The sequence below is a fragment of the Semicossyphus pulcher genome, unplaced genomic scaffold (assembly GCF_022749685.1).
Source record: "Semicossyphus pulcher isolate SPU_LCO1_2020_fin unplaced genomic scaffold, fSemPul1.0.p SCAF_13, whole genome shotgun sequence".
In the NCBI taxonomy this organism is placed as follows: Eukaryota; Metazoa; Chordata; class Actinopteri; order Labriformes; family Labridae; genus Semicossyphus; species Semicossyphus pulcher.
Genome location: NW_027211637.1, coordinates 11,688,512 through 11,706,019, shown reverse-complemented (window position 1 = coordinate 11,706,019; position 17,508 = coordinate 11,688,512). Strand labels below are relative to the sequence as shown.

The 17,508-nt window shown below is 38.7% G+C and overlaps 1 protein-coding gene and 1 pseudogene across 1 annotated transcript; one reads left to right on the top strand and one right to left on the bottom strand.

Annotated features, from left to right (window-relative positions):
* The first annotated feature begins 122 nt into the window (after window positions 1-122).
* LOC138590064 (protein-glutamine gamma-glutamyltransferase 2-like) lies at window positions 123-12,463 on the top strand. The gene is made up of 15 exons (XM_069660600.1): window positions 123-204; window positions 504-689; window positions 790-1,023; window positions 1,269-1,387; window positions 1,595-1,723; window positions 3,193-3,361; window positions 3,577-3,706; window positions 3,873-3,976; window positions 5,597-5,685; window positions 5,905-6,058; window positions 7,941-8,029; window positions 8,498-8,681; window positions 8,821-8,981; window positions 9,605-9,741; window positions 11,230-12,463. Exons 1-15 carry the CDS (start codon window positions 195-197, stop codon window positions 11,375-11,377), a joined length of 2,043 nt encoding a protein of 680 aa, XP_069516701.1. The 5' UTR covers window positions 123-194; the 3' UTR covers window positions 11,378-12,463.
* Window positions 12,464-13,613: 1,150 nt separating this feature from the next.
* Window positions 13,614-16,327, bottom strand: LOC138589230 (kelch-like protein 10; annotated as a pseudogene).
* Between the last annotated feature and the right edge of the window lie 1,181 nt (window positions 16,328-17,508).

Here is a 17,508-nt window from a genome sequence, read left to right as displayed (position 1 = left end):
CAAGCCTATTTGCCCTTCCTGCCTAAAAACAGAACGATATGTGACGAATAGACAGATGGGGGCGTAACTATCGGGTTTCAGACGCTACAAATACCCAGAGGAGCTGTGCTCTTGCGGGGTCATCGCCAGTGAGCGCAGCCAGAAGCTGAAGTGTTTTCACACTAAAGTCGACGGACAAGAACTTTACTGCAGACATGAGTCAAGGTAAGAATGACGAAAAGTTATTTTTGTCCGAGTACGAATGAAATTTTAAGTAGAGTGATTCTGCGTAACCTCGCCGGGTCAGACTACTGAGAGTAACGTGTGAAATGTGATGAGCTGGAATGGTGAGTGATATAGAATATAAGAACACAGTAACTCTATCGGCAAAGAGGAATGTCTTGGTGATGATTTTTCTATTATTTATCATCAAAACAAACTTTGCGAGGGGTAAAACTTGATTAAGTTATCAAGTCAGTTTTAATAGATGTGACATGAGCTCAGTGTTTCCTCTCTGCACACAGTGTTGGACATTGAGCGCTGTGATCTGGACATCAAGAGAAACAGCAGCAGTCACCACACAGATCAGTGTGCTGAGGAGCGTTTGATTGTCAGAAGGGGACAGCCCTTCAACATTATATTACACCTGAAAGCTGGCAGCAAAGGGTTCAAACCGGGTGAAACAAGCTTTACACTTATCGTTGAAACTGGTAAGTGGGAGAAACATGCATCCCCCATGTGTGCAAAAGGATTTATGTTTCTGTCATCTAGATTTATATTTAATATGCCTAACCCTCTCTGTCTCTGAAGGTCCGTTACCCAGAAAAGAATCAGACACTAAGTTTTGCTTTGGTCTGAGTGACTCCATAGTGGACACTGAGTGGAGCGCATTGGCCACTAATGATCCCTCTGGAAACACAGTGTCTGTATCCATCTCGTCCTCACCCAACGCCCCCATAGGCATCTATACTCTGACTCTGGACCAGGAGGGGCAGAAGACCAGTTTAGGAAAGTTCACCCTGCTTTTTAATGCTTGGTGCCACAGTGAGTACATTTTCTTCAAAATGTTTTTTAGTGATGTTTCTTATTGTTTTTTCTTAAAGATTATTGTTCTTTAAAATGATTATTGTGTTTCGATTATGCACAATGAAGTCTAGGTAAACAACTTTATATATGTTATAGTACAATTACCACAACAGCTGTAAATCATCTAAATGTTGTCAGAATCTGCTTTTATGTCGTGCTGACATGCTAATCTAAACATGTTGGTGCTTTCTCTCAACTTAAAGGAGATGCTGTCTACATGCGCAGTGAGACAAAGAGGCAGGAGTATGTTTTGGAACAACATGGGCAGGTGTACAGAGGAACATATAAACGCATCAAAGGGAAACCGTGGAACTTCGGACAGGTGCTCAAAATGTCATTTCAACAAAGGTTCAATAAACTGTGCACAGAAAAAAAGTATTCTCTGTTGAAACAGGGCAATATTTAAATATCCAGTTACATAAAACAATCAAAGGATTTCATTGTACAAAGTTACAACATTATATTTGCCAAAACCGAACCCATGCCCATGCCATCATTAATGTCCGCCCACTGTGTGTTTGTCTGTCAGTTTGAATCAGGAATACTGGATATCTGCCTGAAGATCCTGGATGACAACCCGAAATTTGTGTCTGATGCTGACAAAGACTGCTCTGCCAGGAAAAATCCCATTTATGTGACCAGGGTGCTGAGTGCCATGGTAGGTCTAGCCCAGGCTTTATTAAAAGTTGAGGCCAAGTGAATTCCAATTAACCAGCCTGTGAATAGCTGTTATGTAATCCTTGCAGGCAGATATTGCCATGGTGAACCTCTCCTGTCATTTGGTTCACCAGGACAACCCTCTTGGTGCCTCTTTACAGTGTTATATTGTTCTGTGAGGCACCCTCTATCATTCTATTGAAGCTTTCATCTCTCCCCAGACTACTCTTGTGATAGAAAGATGCAGGACAGACTGGGGTTGTTATGAAGTGCAGCGTAGAGTCCAAGCAGGTGTCAAAGTGTAGTGTAATAAATTAAGTGCTGTCACCATGTTTTTACTGCTGTAAGCTAAAATACCTGAATGGGAAATTCAAGGCTATTTCTACTAAGGCAATCGTGATGGCCGTGACATGATCGTGCACTATGTTAAAGTCATGTGGCATATGTTTATGCACTTAAAGAAAGCAAACTTTACTATTATTGTCAGTGAAGTTATTGACTTTCTGCCCCTAAATGTATGTACTGATTATAAACTCTATAGATATCAAGTGCTTTAATCTATAGATCTAGTTTAATTACTTAAAGCTGACATTTTCTGTCCATGGTGGACAACAAAACAAATACAGACTAACACAGTTTTGCTTTTCATTTACCCTGTGCGGCTCAAAAGAGCTCAGTGGGTCGCCCACTATTTAGATGATTGGGCGGTCAGATCCCCAACTTCGCCCAGTCTACTTGTCAAGTGTCCTTGGGCAAGTTACTTAAGCCCCAACTGTGGCTGGAAGGCAGCAGTATTTAAGTGTGTCTGAATGAGATTGGATTCTTATTGGCAGGTTGGCACCTTGCATGCAAGCCTCTGCCAACAGTGTGTGAATGTGCATGTGAATGATTGAATTTGGCATGTAGTAAAAAGCCCTTTGTGTGGTCAGAATACTAAAAGGCGGTATGTTTGCAGTCCATCTAACATTTGCCGTTCACTTTCCTTTTGCATCCTCCAGGGAAGTATATATTTCACATACACCTACACCTGGACTACATTTCCCAGATTTTAGTCAGTGGAGGTGTTTGGCTATGTGGCTTGCTATTTAACTACAGAGTACTAAGTTCTTTTTCCATGTATTTGCAATTCCTCATGGCTAAATCTCTGTAATGCTGATTAAAGTTTGGAGAAAACCTGATATGACAATAAGCAGTCTTCAAAATATCTAAGGGCATAGAGGAATACTTTCCTGTGTTTTTGTTCAAAAAAGTAGTTTAGCGTTTAACCTGCAAAGTTTGGAAAAGCAAATGAAAAAAGTACTAGTAGTAAACCTTGAACATATTTAAAATTGATACACAGCTCAGCAAGGAATGTGCAAAAAAGTAAACGATCATAAATATGCTCAGGATTATATTTTTGATTTCCATTCTCTCATGCACTAATGGGACTGCTGATTTCTGTCTATGTCTCCCCTCTGCCTGTGCCCACAGATCAACAGTAATGATGACATGGGTGTACTGGTGGGAAGTTGGGACAAATTTTTAGGCGGGGTTCATCCAGGAACGTGGATTGGCAGCGGAGCAATTTTGCGCCAGTGGGCAGAAAGTGGCCCTGTCCGCTACGGCCAATGTTGGGTCTTTGCTGCTGTTTCATGCACAGGTTGGAGTTTTATTCAACTTACAACTTCCAGCCAGCCCCCAACCATTTTATCAGAACCTTACATTTAGAATCTAATCTGATGTATTTGGAGCTCTCTGCCTGATGTGATATTTTTGTAGTAGGTTTTTATTGCTAGTCTTTGATGACAGACTCTGTCTCAAGTGTGTGTGTTAGATAGCTGGTGTGATGAAGTCTGACTGTCGCTCCTCCTTCAGTATCCCGTGCGCTGGGCATCCCATGTCGAGTGGTTACTAACTTTGGATCTGCTCACGACACTGATGGCAACCTGATCATTGAAAACCTGTATGATGAAAATGGGGAAGCAATGTCTAGTGATTCAGTTTGGTAAGTAACCAATTAATTATATTTTTATACATTTACTTAACAGATTGAAGCAAAATGATTATTATATTATTCAACCATCCATCCATCCATCCATCCATTATCTATACCGCTTATCCTGTTCAGGGTCGCGGGTTATGTTATTGTGCTTCATTTTATTATTTACCAGGAACTTCCATGTTTGGGTGGACAGCTGGATGACTCGTCCTGATTTGGGAACAGAGTTTGATGGGTGGCAAACCAGTGACCCAACCCCACAGGAGACAAGTGATGGTAAACCTTGCTTCTTATGTCCTGTTTCTTCTAAACCAAACCATTTAAAACGTTTCATTGTCCAAGAACAAGTCCTATATGTAAGACTGTGAACTGACTATTTTTATGCTTTCTTTTCTGACCAGTTACACTGTAACACTCGACCTTTTTATTTTATCGAGGCTCAACGCTCAAGGGTTCTTTTAGAAGAAAAGAAAACCTATAACCTTTTTAATCAAAAATTTAAACAGGTATCAGAGAAAATATCAATATGAAATAAGTTTCACCCTTTTTAATCTGTATTGACAGGCTACTCAGGTGATTAGAGCAATATGCGTCACTCACAGAAATATGCTTCACCCAGCTCAATGCGACAAATAAAAATGTAATTACAACAAAAATAACTCTCTAAATCAGTCCAATATATATTCACAACCAACTAAAAGTCCAAATCTAACGAAATATGAACTTAATTGAACGAAAGTTCACTCGAATAGTCACTTTTGGTCCTTCTTTTCCCACCCCGAAAACAAACAATAAATCCGTCGATGCCGTCGTCCGTTTGTCCCCAAAACAAAAATCCTTCAGTTCGCTCACAAAACCAAATATAATCCACAAAAAAAAAACGATCGAGCGCGACTGGTACCAGTATTCAAAATCCAGACAAAAAAGGATAGATCTCACCAAGAATCTGGAGGAAGAGTAATCCCAAAGTCTTTGTTCTTGGCGTCCTCATGCTGCGTTCAGCCGCGGGAGATGCCGGAACGGAGAGCTCGAATAATATTCCTTTAACTTTCCCTCACAGTACATTCAAAACTCAATTCCTTCATTACATTTTTCCACAATTTGAATAGACTGTGTAGTAACGGGCAGCTGCAGACTCTCGCCTGACGCTCACCAATTCAACCCTGCTGCGCCGAATCTCCCCCTTCGTCTACGTCACATCCCCCTTTATCACCTCGGCACAGACATATCTCTTAACTGGCACATACCCACATCCTTTTGATTTACAGTGGACAGTTTAATTTTCATAGCACTAAAAGGCAAAACAAACATTATCACTCTTAGTGTCTTAGTTTTAATACCCTTCTAATGACCATTCATTTGACACTTTTTTTCTTCAATGTGGCTCTGTCACAACACAGCAAAGACAAATAATGTAAGTACTTAATGAGAAATGACTCCAAGTGTAACTATACTGAAAGTGAAACAAAGATGAGTAATAACGGTTATGCATGCAAAGTCACAGGATTTTACCACAGTGGTTCGATTCAGTGACAGCTTTGGTGTATGGTAAGTAAAGGCTTGTGGTCAGCAAATTCACATGACTTATCTTAAGACACAGGAAAAGATGTATGTCATGCAAGTTCTGCTCTGATGAGTGCACTTGACACATGTAAAGTCATTTTGCACTTGCTACTTTCAATTTAAATTTGTAGCAGTGTTTCTAATTTTGGTTTTGTAACAATTTTGAGTCTTTTACCACACGTTTGGCTGGTAATTTAAAAGTAATGTTCCAGTAAACCAAATATTTTTGCATATTTTGCGTTTATTCTATAAATTGAATGACTTGTATGTCCTCAATCACACTTGTGTAAATGATAACTCACATTCACCGTGTCGCTTGTGTGTTACTGCCAGGTGTTTTCTGTTGTGGACCAGCTTCCCTGAAAGCTATTAAGGAGGGAGAGCTGACCAAGAAGTACGATGCTCCCTTTATATTTGCTGAGGTGAGTTTTTGCTCCATTTTGTGTCACATTTGAAAGAAAAATGTACACAAATGTACATCTTGTTCAATTAAGCTGGACTGTATTGACTGTTAAAGGTTTAATATGTTACAAGCCATGATCTAAGCTAACCCACCAAACAATGAGTGACATTTTTTCCTGTAGCCTGTTAGGTCTTTCTACTCAGTGTTATATCATCTCATCTTATGCTGTGTATTTCAGGTTAATGCAGATGTTGTGGACTTGGTGCGCCTGTCAAATGGAGAGTTTGTCAAGTTCAGTGGATCAACTAAGTCTGTTGGACGTTTCATCAGCACCAAAGCTGTTGGCTCAGATGACAGACATGACATCACACACCAGTACAAGTATTCAGAAGGTACTGCAGAGTTACGTGCACAGACATACAAGATACTTAAAATCACAAACTTTTTAAAACTTTTTTATTCTATATATTGAAGTTTCCATGCATTGTTTTATGTCACACTCTAAAAAATAATACACTGGCTCAACTTAAAAAAATTAAGGTAACAATTTGCATGGATCTTTTTAAGTACTTTCAATTAAGCCATTATTGAGTAAATCCCTCGAGAGTTAGTCTAGTACAACCAACATGACATTTCTTGTCCTCAACAAGGTTAAATAAGTTGAACCAACTGAATTCTAATTAAAACGTTTTGATGTTTTTAAGTAGTCAAATTATTCAATTTAAGTTATTCCTACTCATTTATGTTGCCTTTATTCTGCTCATAAAAGTCCATTTGTTTGCCCTTTTTTTGTGTACTAGTAACTTAATTTACCTAAGTTAAAATAAATTACACATAGAAATTCCTGTTTTATGAGCAAACCGTTTATTAGAAAACTTAAACAGTCAATGATTTTCATCATTTTGAACAAAAACACATGCCCACTTGCAATAATAATTAGACAAAAAAAAAAATTAACCACACCCAAATGAGTGTTAACCAAAATCGTGTACACAAGCTCCAAAAACTTGTGAAGTTACACATATGGCTGCTGTTCCCTCAAGCACAATCTTTGCACTGGCTGGATCAGATGTTGTGGCACCTCTGTTAACGACAATCTTCATCGGTATTATCTCCTCCACCATCCTGGCGTAAGTAGGTCAGAGAAAATGTTAGTATTTATAGGTCATAATATTTAAAAATGGCAGTAAAACAAAGACTATACTATGAAATTAAGTTTTCAATTTACCTACCAACTGATCTTTAAAGAGATCTTCCTCCTTTTCTCTGGGATACACCACTAAGCCTCAGATAGCCACCTCTCTCCTTCTTTCAACAGAATCATCCTGTGAATAAGAAAAATAAAAAATGTTCAATTAAACCTCAATGAAGATGAGCTTTTTGTAATAACATCACTAGGAAAGAGAGTGAAGGATGATGTTTCCAATGCCTGGCCTATACCAATTACCTATCTCAACTGTATATGTTAAATTGATCATTTTAAAGATTGCAATCATGAAACAACAAAAGAAAAATAATTTCACAATTAATTTGTGCTCTGCTTCTAATGAATAATAATTAATTTAATGTACGTTAATTGCCAATTAACATCATTCTCCAAAACAAAACAAAACAAAACAGAAAGACTCAGCTAGCTAGCACGAACAAACATTAGCTTAAAGTCTACCACATTACAATAGCTTAATGAACAGTTAACTGAAAACCTGCTTTTAGTATTGTGTAAAAAACGATTCCTTGCACTGTGTGTTGAAACAGTCAGTCATTAAGTGTTGCAAATTAAACAAAGCAAAAAGTACTCACCCAGTAACGTTAAATTAGATTGAAATGATGCAACCTCCGTTTCTCTCCCTCCACTTTCTTGCAGCAGGCGTGGCCTTTGGGCTAAACAAGTGCGGGCAAATCCAGTCTTACTCAGCTTTTAAAGGATGCTTAATAGATTTACAAGTTGCACTAACTAAATATTGTCTCTTGCTGAGTGGACACAGAAATGTCCATTCGAAATCAATATATTACTGAGTTAAGACAGATTTCTATATTCTCAGTTTGACAAACTTCTTAAAATATGTTATTAACTGATTAAAACATGTATATGTAACAAACTTACCTTTTTTATGTAGAAAAGGCTCTTGATTTCAAGCTTTACAAACTAACCCCATGAATCCTTTTTCTCAGTGCAGTTAAATCTATGTGATGATAGTTTTGAAGACTTTGTGCATTTGACACAGAAGCTAAAACAAGACTGTTGAACATATGTGTGATTCTGATTGTTTTCAGGCTCAGAGGAGGAGAGGAGGGTGTATGAGAAGGCTCAACACCACAACAAGTTACAGCAGAGGGGAGAAGAGCCAGGGCTCGCTCTTAAGGTGTTGTTACTGTTAAAGCAGAAAATGTCGGGGGGAGAGTAAATACAGTATATACAATGTTATGAATTGACCTTAACTCTGAAGTAACTTAATCAAAAAGTTAATGCAGAGGACGGTTAGTTCAAGCTATAAACGAGAGGCACAATGATATAAGAGTTTTCAAAGCAGCAGAGATAAAAATGTGTGCCAAATATGCCATATGCAAAACAGGCAAACTGTGGCAAAAGAAAGAGGAAAGCCAGTCATGTGTTACAAAATACCCAAGATTGGTATGACTGGCATGCACCCTGATACAAGCCACAGCTGTGTTTGGTAATTTGTAGAAATAAACAATAAAAGTTCTGTTATCTGCCCGAAGAACAACGGGCTTCCAATTAGAAATAAAAGATATAATAATGTATAATTATATATATATATTATATGTCTGTTCACTATATTTAACGAATACATGTATAATTCTCGTTTAAGATCAAACTGGCTGATAACATGACAGTGGGCTCGGACTTTGAGGTGTATGCTGTCCTCACTAACAACAGCATGGAGGCAAAGACCTGCAAACTCATGTTATTCGCCAGAGCTGTCGGCTACAATGGGAAACGAGGAGACAGCTGTGGATTTGCTTCAGATAAAGTGGAGGTGCCCTATGGAGAAGGTTAGCTCTAAACTTCGTACGAACATTTTACACCAAAATCTGAGCTGTGGATTTACCCACGTCACAAAACCTCCTTGTCCATGCTGAACCTGCACTGAAATAATTTAGTAACATCTTTTACAATTTATGTTGTTTTCAGAAAGGCGCATGTCTCTCAAACTGGAATATGGCCATTATGGATCAGTGATCACCTCTGACAGGATGATCCTGCTGTCAGCCATGACCCTCGGCAAGCATACCAACGATTTCCATAAAGCTGAGAAAACTGTTGTGCTAGACGAGCCAGATATACAGATCAAGGTGTGGACAAAAGACAGGTCACAGAAAATGTGTTCGCATGTAAAAATGCTCTTTACGTGTTTATGTGTTCCGTTAAAGATAAATCCTAAAGGAATAAATATTTGATTCTTCAACTTTTTGGTTACCCATAGAAAACTGCACTGTATACTATAGTGCAGTGTTATACTCTACCTTACCTGTTTGTCTATCTGTGTTAGTTGTGTCTGTATATGCTTATTTTTGTTACTCAAATCTCAATTACTGAACTGATGTAAACAGTTAGAATAGACACCATTTAAAGGTGAAAGGTTTAAACAATTTAAAAGTTTTTTTCAGTGATTTGCACTAAACATGGCCTCTGTGGTGAATGTGGAGAACAACTTAACATTGACATTGACTTTGACTTTTTATCTTTTTTACCTACTTGTTGTCCACCCAAAGTATCTTATTAGTTTTAGTGTAATGACAAAATATCTTTGTTTTATTTATTTTTCTTGATCTGATCACACTGTTGTAGGGTGGTTTATAATGATAATGGGGAAGGCTGGTAATAATACGGACAGGCCAGTTATTAAACCACAATATGAATAATTTACAATATACATTATATCACCTTTTACATGATGGAACCTGTTTATCTGCAGCTGGTGGGAGAAGCCAAACTGAATCAGTCTGTTACTACAGAGGTGAGCTTGTTGAACCCTTTACCAGAGACTCTGCAGGACTGCAGTTTCACCATAGAGGGGGCTGGCCTCACTGACGGCAAACCCATGACCAAGAAGTAAGTCAGCTCCATCCTATGATAGTTGATGACAGTTGAGACTGTTGATTTGTAGTTATCATTTGTAGTTAGTTAACAGTTATAGGAAAAGCTTAATACAAATATGGCATTTATATATGTTGAAGCGAGACACAAAACAGGCTGACCTCAGGGCGTCAAAAACCTGAGGTTTTCCTGCTGCCGATGGTGTGAACACTCACCAACTCAATAATTTACTAGAATCAAATTATTCATAAGATTTTTACTTTAAATCTTAATTTTAATCTCTATTCATTTGAACTTTGCTTCTATCAGATAATTAATAACTTATTACTTTAAATCCTAATATCAATCTTGGCTAGTTTCTCTGACCCCTTGTCCGGTTACCACCGTGGGCCCCTACTCAACCACTCTCAGGGAGGGGCCCTGATAGATTCCTCTATCCTGCTTTATGTGTGTGTGTGTGTGCCCTAAGGTCTGCAGTTGTGCAGTCATAGTGTGGAATTGCTGGAGCTTACCTGCGGGGGCGCTGCGATGATCTTTGAAGAAAACTCTTATATGTGCAACTCACAAAAACGGATAACCAGAAACTCCCTTAAAAGTTTTAAAGGGTGTTTATTTAAGCCAAATGCATCAATACCAATTTAGTACCAAAATAAAAAAAAGAAAGAAAGATAAGAGGGTCTTTAGACTAGGGGCACCATAATTTCCCTATCTTAAACTTCTCTATTTTATCTCTATAAAGATATTAATCACATCTTTTGCACTCAAGCCATCTCAGATAAACCAACCAATGTTGCTCCACTTGTGAGTCTGTTCAAAAGATCCCAGTGCTTTACACACCCCTAACAACAAACTTAGGTCTGTTTAAAAGATCCCAGTGCTTTACACACCCCTAAACCTGTCCAAGAGAGTCACATTCCCAGCACTAGAGTCTGTTTAAAAGGCTTTCATGCTTTGACTGAATTGAGATCTGGTTGGAGTCTTGTGAGTAACCATTCCGACCTTGTGTAGCACGCATGTGATCAGACCCTTTTCTCCATGCAGAACAGTTGAACAGTCCGTTCTTGCGCATACGCACGTGACGAGAACGTGTTAGGACCATGCACCTGCACTTCACCTGCTACATCTTGTGTGGTTTTGTGTCACTTCCTGTACAGCTGCATTGCATAATGCAATCACATTCAAAGGGCAAAATCATGAGCAAAACAATATTAAGTATGTATAAGTAATTTGAACCTGTCAGATGACTCATAGCCTCGGCATAAGCCTTGTGGAGATTCCCTCCTTAATTCCTTAGTTTTTTGTCTTTTTTGCCTCTTCAATTTGTTTTAAATCAACCATTGATGAAGATTCAATGTAATGCTTATACCATATTCACTGAAACATAATTTTTTTCTGAGCTTTGTACATGGCTATAGAGACAAGCTGAAAACACCTTAACTGTGATTCTTTTGGCTGATGATTTATTGTATGAGTTTATTGTAAAAGTGTGTATGATTCTTGCAGAATTGGATCTGTGGGCCCCAAACAGGAAGCCAAGGCCAGCATTGAGTTCAGTCCCGCCAGAGCTGGCTCCAGCGTGCTGTTTGTAAACTTTGATAGCAACAAACTGCAGAACATCAAGAGCTCCATAAAGGTTGAGGTGAAGGAATAAGCCATTACATAATTCTTACAACATTAACTGTTTTTTTATTCCGTTGTTTAACTGGACTCCTGTTTAAATTAGAGACTGGGTGCTTGTTTTTGAATGCACTTACTAATTTGAATGAAGAAACCCCCTTTAATATTACAGTAAACTAATGGTACCTCATCATTAATCTCACATTTTTACAAGTCAATAAATGTTCAATGATAGCAACATTTTTAAAAGTTCAGTGATTACTTTGAATGTAAATAAAGAGTGCATAAAATTGCATCAAATTAGAGCTGTTTATAAGAAAACTAATTCAGACCCCCCTACTGGGGTCTAAGGCCCCACAATTGTATCATCTCTCGACACATTGTAGTAAACTCGATTGATCTTTATCGCAATATCAAATCTAATAATCAGGTCTCTTCTGGATAACTGTGTTACACACTGGCATGCAGATGTTGTGTGGCAGAAAAGATTATATTTTACCATTTGCAGTGGGGCACCAAAATGGCCAGAGTGGACAGAATTGTCCTGAGTAATTTTATTCATATATTAACAGTAAAGGTTTTTCCTTAGCAATGATCCCCTTGCACTTATTATGTTCAGTGCCTCTGTACTGGGCCACAACAGGCTCACTGCTGTTAGCCACAACAAAACAAGAAACTCATAGAAACTCAATTATTTTACTTAAATGATAAACAACAGTGTATTTGTTTTAATTTGTGTTGTGAAACCTCTTTTTAGGAAACTTTTTTTTATTTGTGATGAAAGAAGAAATCAGTTTCCTAACTAAAAATAAAATGTTTAGGCTTGGTGTTATTGGTTGTCTTGTGATGGGTTTGTGTACCTCCTGCAGAGGGGACATATACTCTCAGCAGACGGATACCACTATATAGTGGACTATTTACATAATGCCCTCACAAATGTGTGAAGGAGCAAATCACAACCATGGTTCTGTTTCTGAATACTTTCAATTACAGAATTTAGGGGCATTTCAGTTATTTGTTTCATTGGCATGTTCAGGAAAGGTTTCCCCTGTTTTCACTTGATGTTTTAAACATTCGACCAGAATAATAAAATGCAGAGGCTAAAAGCAATAAAAGAAAATACCACAGTTTAAATTGCAGACTATACTGAAATCAATTGAATAACTCGATATTTACACAAAGACCCACACTTAGTTCATGTTAACATATCTACTTGAGTTGAAAAGTCAACTGGCAAAGTGAAGATTCATTCATTTCAACTCCTGCAGTGAGTTTATAAAACTATTATCCCCACACACTGGGATAACACTGGAGTTTGGGGGATGGGGTCACATAAACAATTGTTTGAGTAAGCAGACTATGAATTGTTGCAAATTTATTCAAGACAGCACTGCAAACCATATCAAAACAAACACCGAAAGTTGCATACTTTTGTGATCGCCGATGCACCATATTTCAGCTGTGTCAGACACCGAAGGGGACGAGGTCCTAAGGCCACAAAATAATAAAAGCGGTAAATTTGGATTATCTTCCAACACAGAGGCTTTGCACAGGCCAAGCAGATCTACTTACTCCAAAATCTTGGAGTTCCTCTGAGCACACTTTTCAATTCTTTACAGGGTTTTTTTTCATTACAAAAACCTCTTTGAGGTGAAGTCAAAGTCCTTATTTGATATTTCATTTATTGGTGTATTTGTTATTTTAGGGCATTTTGAATTTGTTAGAAAATATGCAGTACAGAGCAATAATGAAATGAGATGGGCCATGACATGCAGGTAAGGTCGCTGGCCAGAACTGAACGAGGGATATTGTGACCCTATTGTGAGCATCTTAAACCCCTGGACAATCAAGATACCTCAAGCAATGAATGCATTATTGCTGACATTCATCACAATTGAACTTTAGTACCACACTCTGTCTTATACTAAGTATTGTGCATATGTGGTCTTGACACTGGCTGTAGCTGCTTAGTTGCATGTAACATTGAAGAAAACAAAGGGGTTATGGAGGTTCATGCTCATGTCAAATATCAAATCTAACTTTGTCTGCTTGTCTGTACTTTAAAAGTTGTTTTGAATTTTCTGATTCTTCTAATGAGGTTTTTATTTATATGATCAACAGTGAAGTCAAAAGTCACAGGGTTTTGTTAGCAGTAAGCCATGTATAAAGCTGAAAGTCTTAATTAAGTAATTACTGGAATGACTAAAGCCGTTTAATGCATTGATACTTTATTTACAGAACAATGTATCTCATAGTGAGATGGATCTTTTTCACTCTGCTTCATACTCCTCATTGGAGAGTTTAAGGGAGTGACGAGGAGCAGCATACTCGGCCATGTTGGGGAGTCCATACACCACACAACAGCTCAGGCCGCTGCAGTTTATCTCCATCTCACAGGCAACAGACCACTCACCAGTGTCAAAGTCATAGCACTCTACGTCACAGGTGGTGGTGAGGCTGTTGAAGCCCCCAACATCAAACATTTGGTCATCAATCAGTTTGATGCCAAAGTTACTGCGGGGGTTCAGCATGGAGGGCACAGCGTGCCAGGTGTTGGTTTGGGGGTTATAAGCCTCAGCGGTTCGGAGACGACTGGTTCCATTGAAACCACCAACCTATGAGAGAAGAGGTTAAGCATTGAGTCCAGACTGCTTTTCCTGTGTGTCTCCTTATCTACTCAGGACCCTTGTAAAGACGGGCGCTAACCTAATTGTGTGCCTTAAATAAATCAAAGTATTTTAGGTTAAAAGTTAAAGCTGATACAAATATTATTTGAGTACAACTTTTGGTTGTGGATTTTTTTCAGGCAATAAGTTTTAAATCTGCCAACTTTCCCTCCAGAAAGGTAAAAGATAGATATTCAGTGTGCCGAAGAAAAGAAGCAAACCTTCACACTGGAACTAATGATTTTTGTACTTTTTGCTTGAGCATTACTTGGACTGAATTATTGATCTATTATATTTCTTTTTATCTCTCACTGTATACATCAGTACATTACTTCCTTCAGTCTGCAATGCTGACTTGGCTGGGTTTGTAAAGGTCAATCATATCTAGTCTATAAAATGAGGGATACTAGCTGCTCACGGTAGCAGGTTGTTAAACTTCAGGTGAATGCCAGGTGCTCTTGAAGGCTAAAAAGTTAACTGTAAAACTGATGTTTTTTCCGAGAGATTCCCTGATTTAAAAAAGGCATTTTAAACTAAACCCTTGTCTCGGCGGACTGTGTCTGAAGGAGACATATTTAGTCTATATCCTTATGTGAAACCTCTGGTAACAACTTTTCGTGCCTTTGGGTCGCAAAATGTTAATGTGTTATGTGAGTATAAAGACTATTCAATATCTTACTGCAATAACATGGTTTGCATATGCCGTGACCCCAATTCCACTGCGGATGCTTCACATGGGTGCAATGAGTGTCCACTGGTTGGTCTCTGGGTTGTAACATTCAGCTGATGACAGGCACTCGGTCCCATTGAAGCCACTGCAGACATACACCTGGAGAAATAAGGAGGTAATAAGTAACGAAAATATAAACCTTGTATCCTCGTATAAGCCTTTGACATGGTATTTAGGCTTGAGAACAATTATTTTTTTCCCTTTGTAAGTTGGAATGAGTTGACTTATTGCTAGAAACATCTAGATAATTCAGTTAAATAATCTAGTGAAGTTTGTTTACTTAAGCTAAGATCAAATATTTAAAGTGTGAAACTATAAATGTGCAGCTTCTGTGCTCTTATCAATCAACAGAGTTTTTCCAGTTATTCCAAGCTCCACCTACATTGCCATGGAGGGTTTGTGCAGCTTGCGTCACTCCTCTGATCATGCATTGGGCGCAATTGAAGTCCACTGGTTGGTACTGTGCTCATAGCGTTCTGCTGTATCCAGACGGTCCTGTCCATCATAACCTCCTATGGCGTATAAGTGCCCGTCCAGCACTGTTATGCTGACATAGAAGCGTCTTGTATGCATAGGTGCGACCTCCTGCCAGGTGTGTGTGATCAGGTAGTCAAGGCAATCAAGGGCGGGCCGAATGGTTACTGGAAGTAGAGCCAGAAAACCTCCTTGTACGCTGGTCAACAATGGCCTCCAAGCTCTTGAGGAGAATTGGTCGACACTCTTCACTTGCCTTCACGAATGTGTTGTTTCTTACAACATCCAGGATATATTGTGGACTCATCAAAGCCAGCCTGACCTATACCGAAACATAAAGAGACATGTTGGAATCAAATTGTCAAAAAAAAGCGACACAAATCAAAACTTAATGTAATGACAAGTGGAAAATTGTTCATCCCTTACTTGGTGGATTCATGTTGGGTCTCTCTCTAAATACCATAACAAAGAGTACGTTCTAGACCTGCTCTTTTTGTAAAGTGTCTTGAGATAACTTTGGTTATGATTTGGTGCTATACAAATAATATTTTATTTAATTTATGACTTACATTGGGCAATAGTTGAGAGATGTATTCTCTGCGTTCCTCAGGTGCGAAGTTTATCCAGCAAATGATGGCCTCAAACACTGTGTTCTCCTTTTACACATTGAGTTGATCATTCTCAATGATTTCAACAAGTTCATGCACTGAGATCTGCAGGAACTCTTCTGAGGAGGCAGCAATCTCCTCAAAGTGAGTCAGAATGAACATGAAGGACTTGTGTTTTAGTGTGGGGTTGTAATAGAGGTCTGCAAACCATTGGGTGCGGATGCAGTTATGTGGGGCGAGCTGGCTCTCCAGGAGGTCACTGCAGGCTTGCACGATGCCCTTTACATTGAACTGGTCCGCTGCAATGAAAAGGTCTGGTATTCTCTCTTGTGACACCTCAACCAGTGTAGGCAAAATCAATGATGAGCTTCATCATGTCGGATGCATGTCGGATTTGATGAAAATCAAATTATCCTCAATTTCCCTTGGTATTCACACTTCACAAAATAATGATATAAATATAAAACCTATATCGGCGTATGCTGCTTCTCAGAACAGATGTGACTAAGTTTAATAAACCAATGCCAAACAGACAACAAGTTAAAGTGCATTGCAACAGCAACCAGCCACTCCACAAATCTACCTATTTTTAAGTAGTCCTTTCCCAGAAGGTGATATTTACTTAATCAAAGTTTCATTTAATGAGCAATAAACTACGAGTATTTTTTACATTTAAAGTCATGCCATAAAAAAATGAAATATTAACATTTACAACTTTGTTTCAGCTTGATTCCCCATATCACTTCATTATTGGGCTGTGTTCTAGTTTGTTAACCCTGTTAGCTTCTAAGCTAATTTAAAGTGTGCAAATTCAGCAGGATCCCTGTTAACACCCACTTCACGTAGCCTCTGCCATCAGTGTGTGAATGGGCGAATGTGATATGTAGTGTCAAAACAGCTTTGAGTGGTTGCAAAAACTAGAAAAGCACCATATAAGTACAGTCTATTTACCATGTGTCACAAAATAAATTTTTTAAGACTGATAGAAGCACGGTAGTTTTGCAGAACCTTAATATCGCTGATGCTTAAAGGGCTCGGTCAGGGGCTTCTCAAGGAGACAAGTAGTCTTGGGGGTTTTGAAACAATCAAGGATGGACCTCTGTCTGGCCTCCTCTGGCGCTATGAAATTAATAAACAGTGTTTACATATTTTCAGTAATTGGAGAGATCATGCTCACCTGTCCCTATCTTTAGGGAGTGCAGGGGGGGGGGACCAGGTGCCTCAATGCCAGCATTCTTTAGGACCCTATGTTCAGGAAAAAGGTTCAGAAATGATTAGTGGAGGTTATGGAAGAGGCTGAGGTTTATCTTGATGAGATAACCTGGTGGGATGATGTGAAATTGAGAATTAAGAAAATGTGTATCAGGTACAGTAAACAGAAAAGGTGGGTTGAGGGGGAGAAGGAAAGGTCCCTTAGAGACCTCCTTGCCTCTGAGATATCCTTTCTTGAGCAAGACTCAACTCACAGCAGTGAAAAGTATGAGTTATTTAAACGAAAATTAGATGAGATTGAGAAGAAAAAATGTGAAGGTGCAGCTGTGAGAAGTAGGGCGAGCGACTTAGTGGAATGACAACGATGTACAGCCTATTTTTTAGGTTTAGGTTAGAAAACAAACAAGGTAAGGTATTAACTAAGCAGGAGAAGATAGTGGAGGAGGTTCAGAATTTTTATGCAGATCTTTTTGAC

Bases quoted from the DNA above. Each gene is read 5' to 3' on its own strand.
- LOC138590064 (XM_069660600.1), top strand. The intron at 1,024-1,268 runs GTGAGTACATTT...CTCAACTTAAAG, and splicing joins TTTTAATGCTTGGTGCCACA to GAGATGCTGTCTACATGCGC. The intron at 1,388-1,594 runs GTGCTCAAAATG...TTTGTCTGTCAG, and splicing joins AACCGTGGAACTTCGGACAG to TTTGAATCAGGAATACTGGA.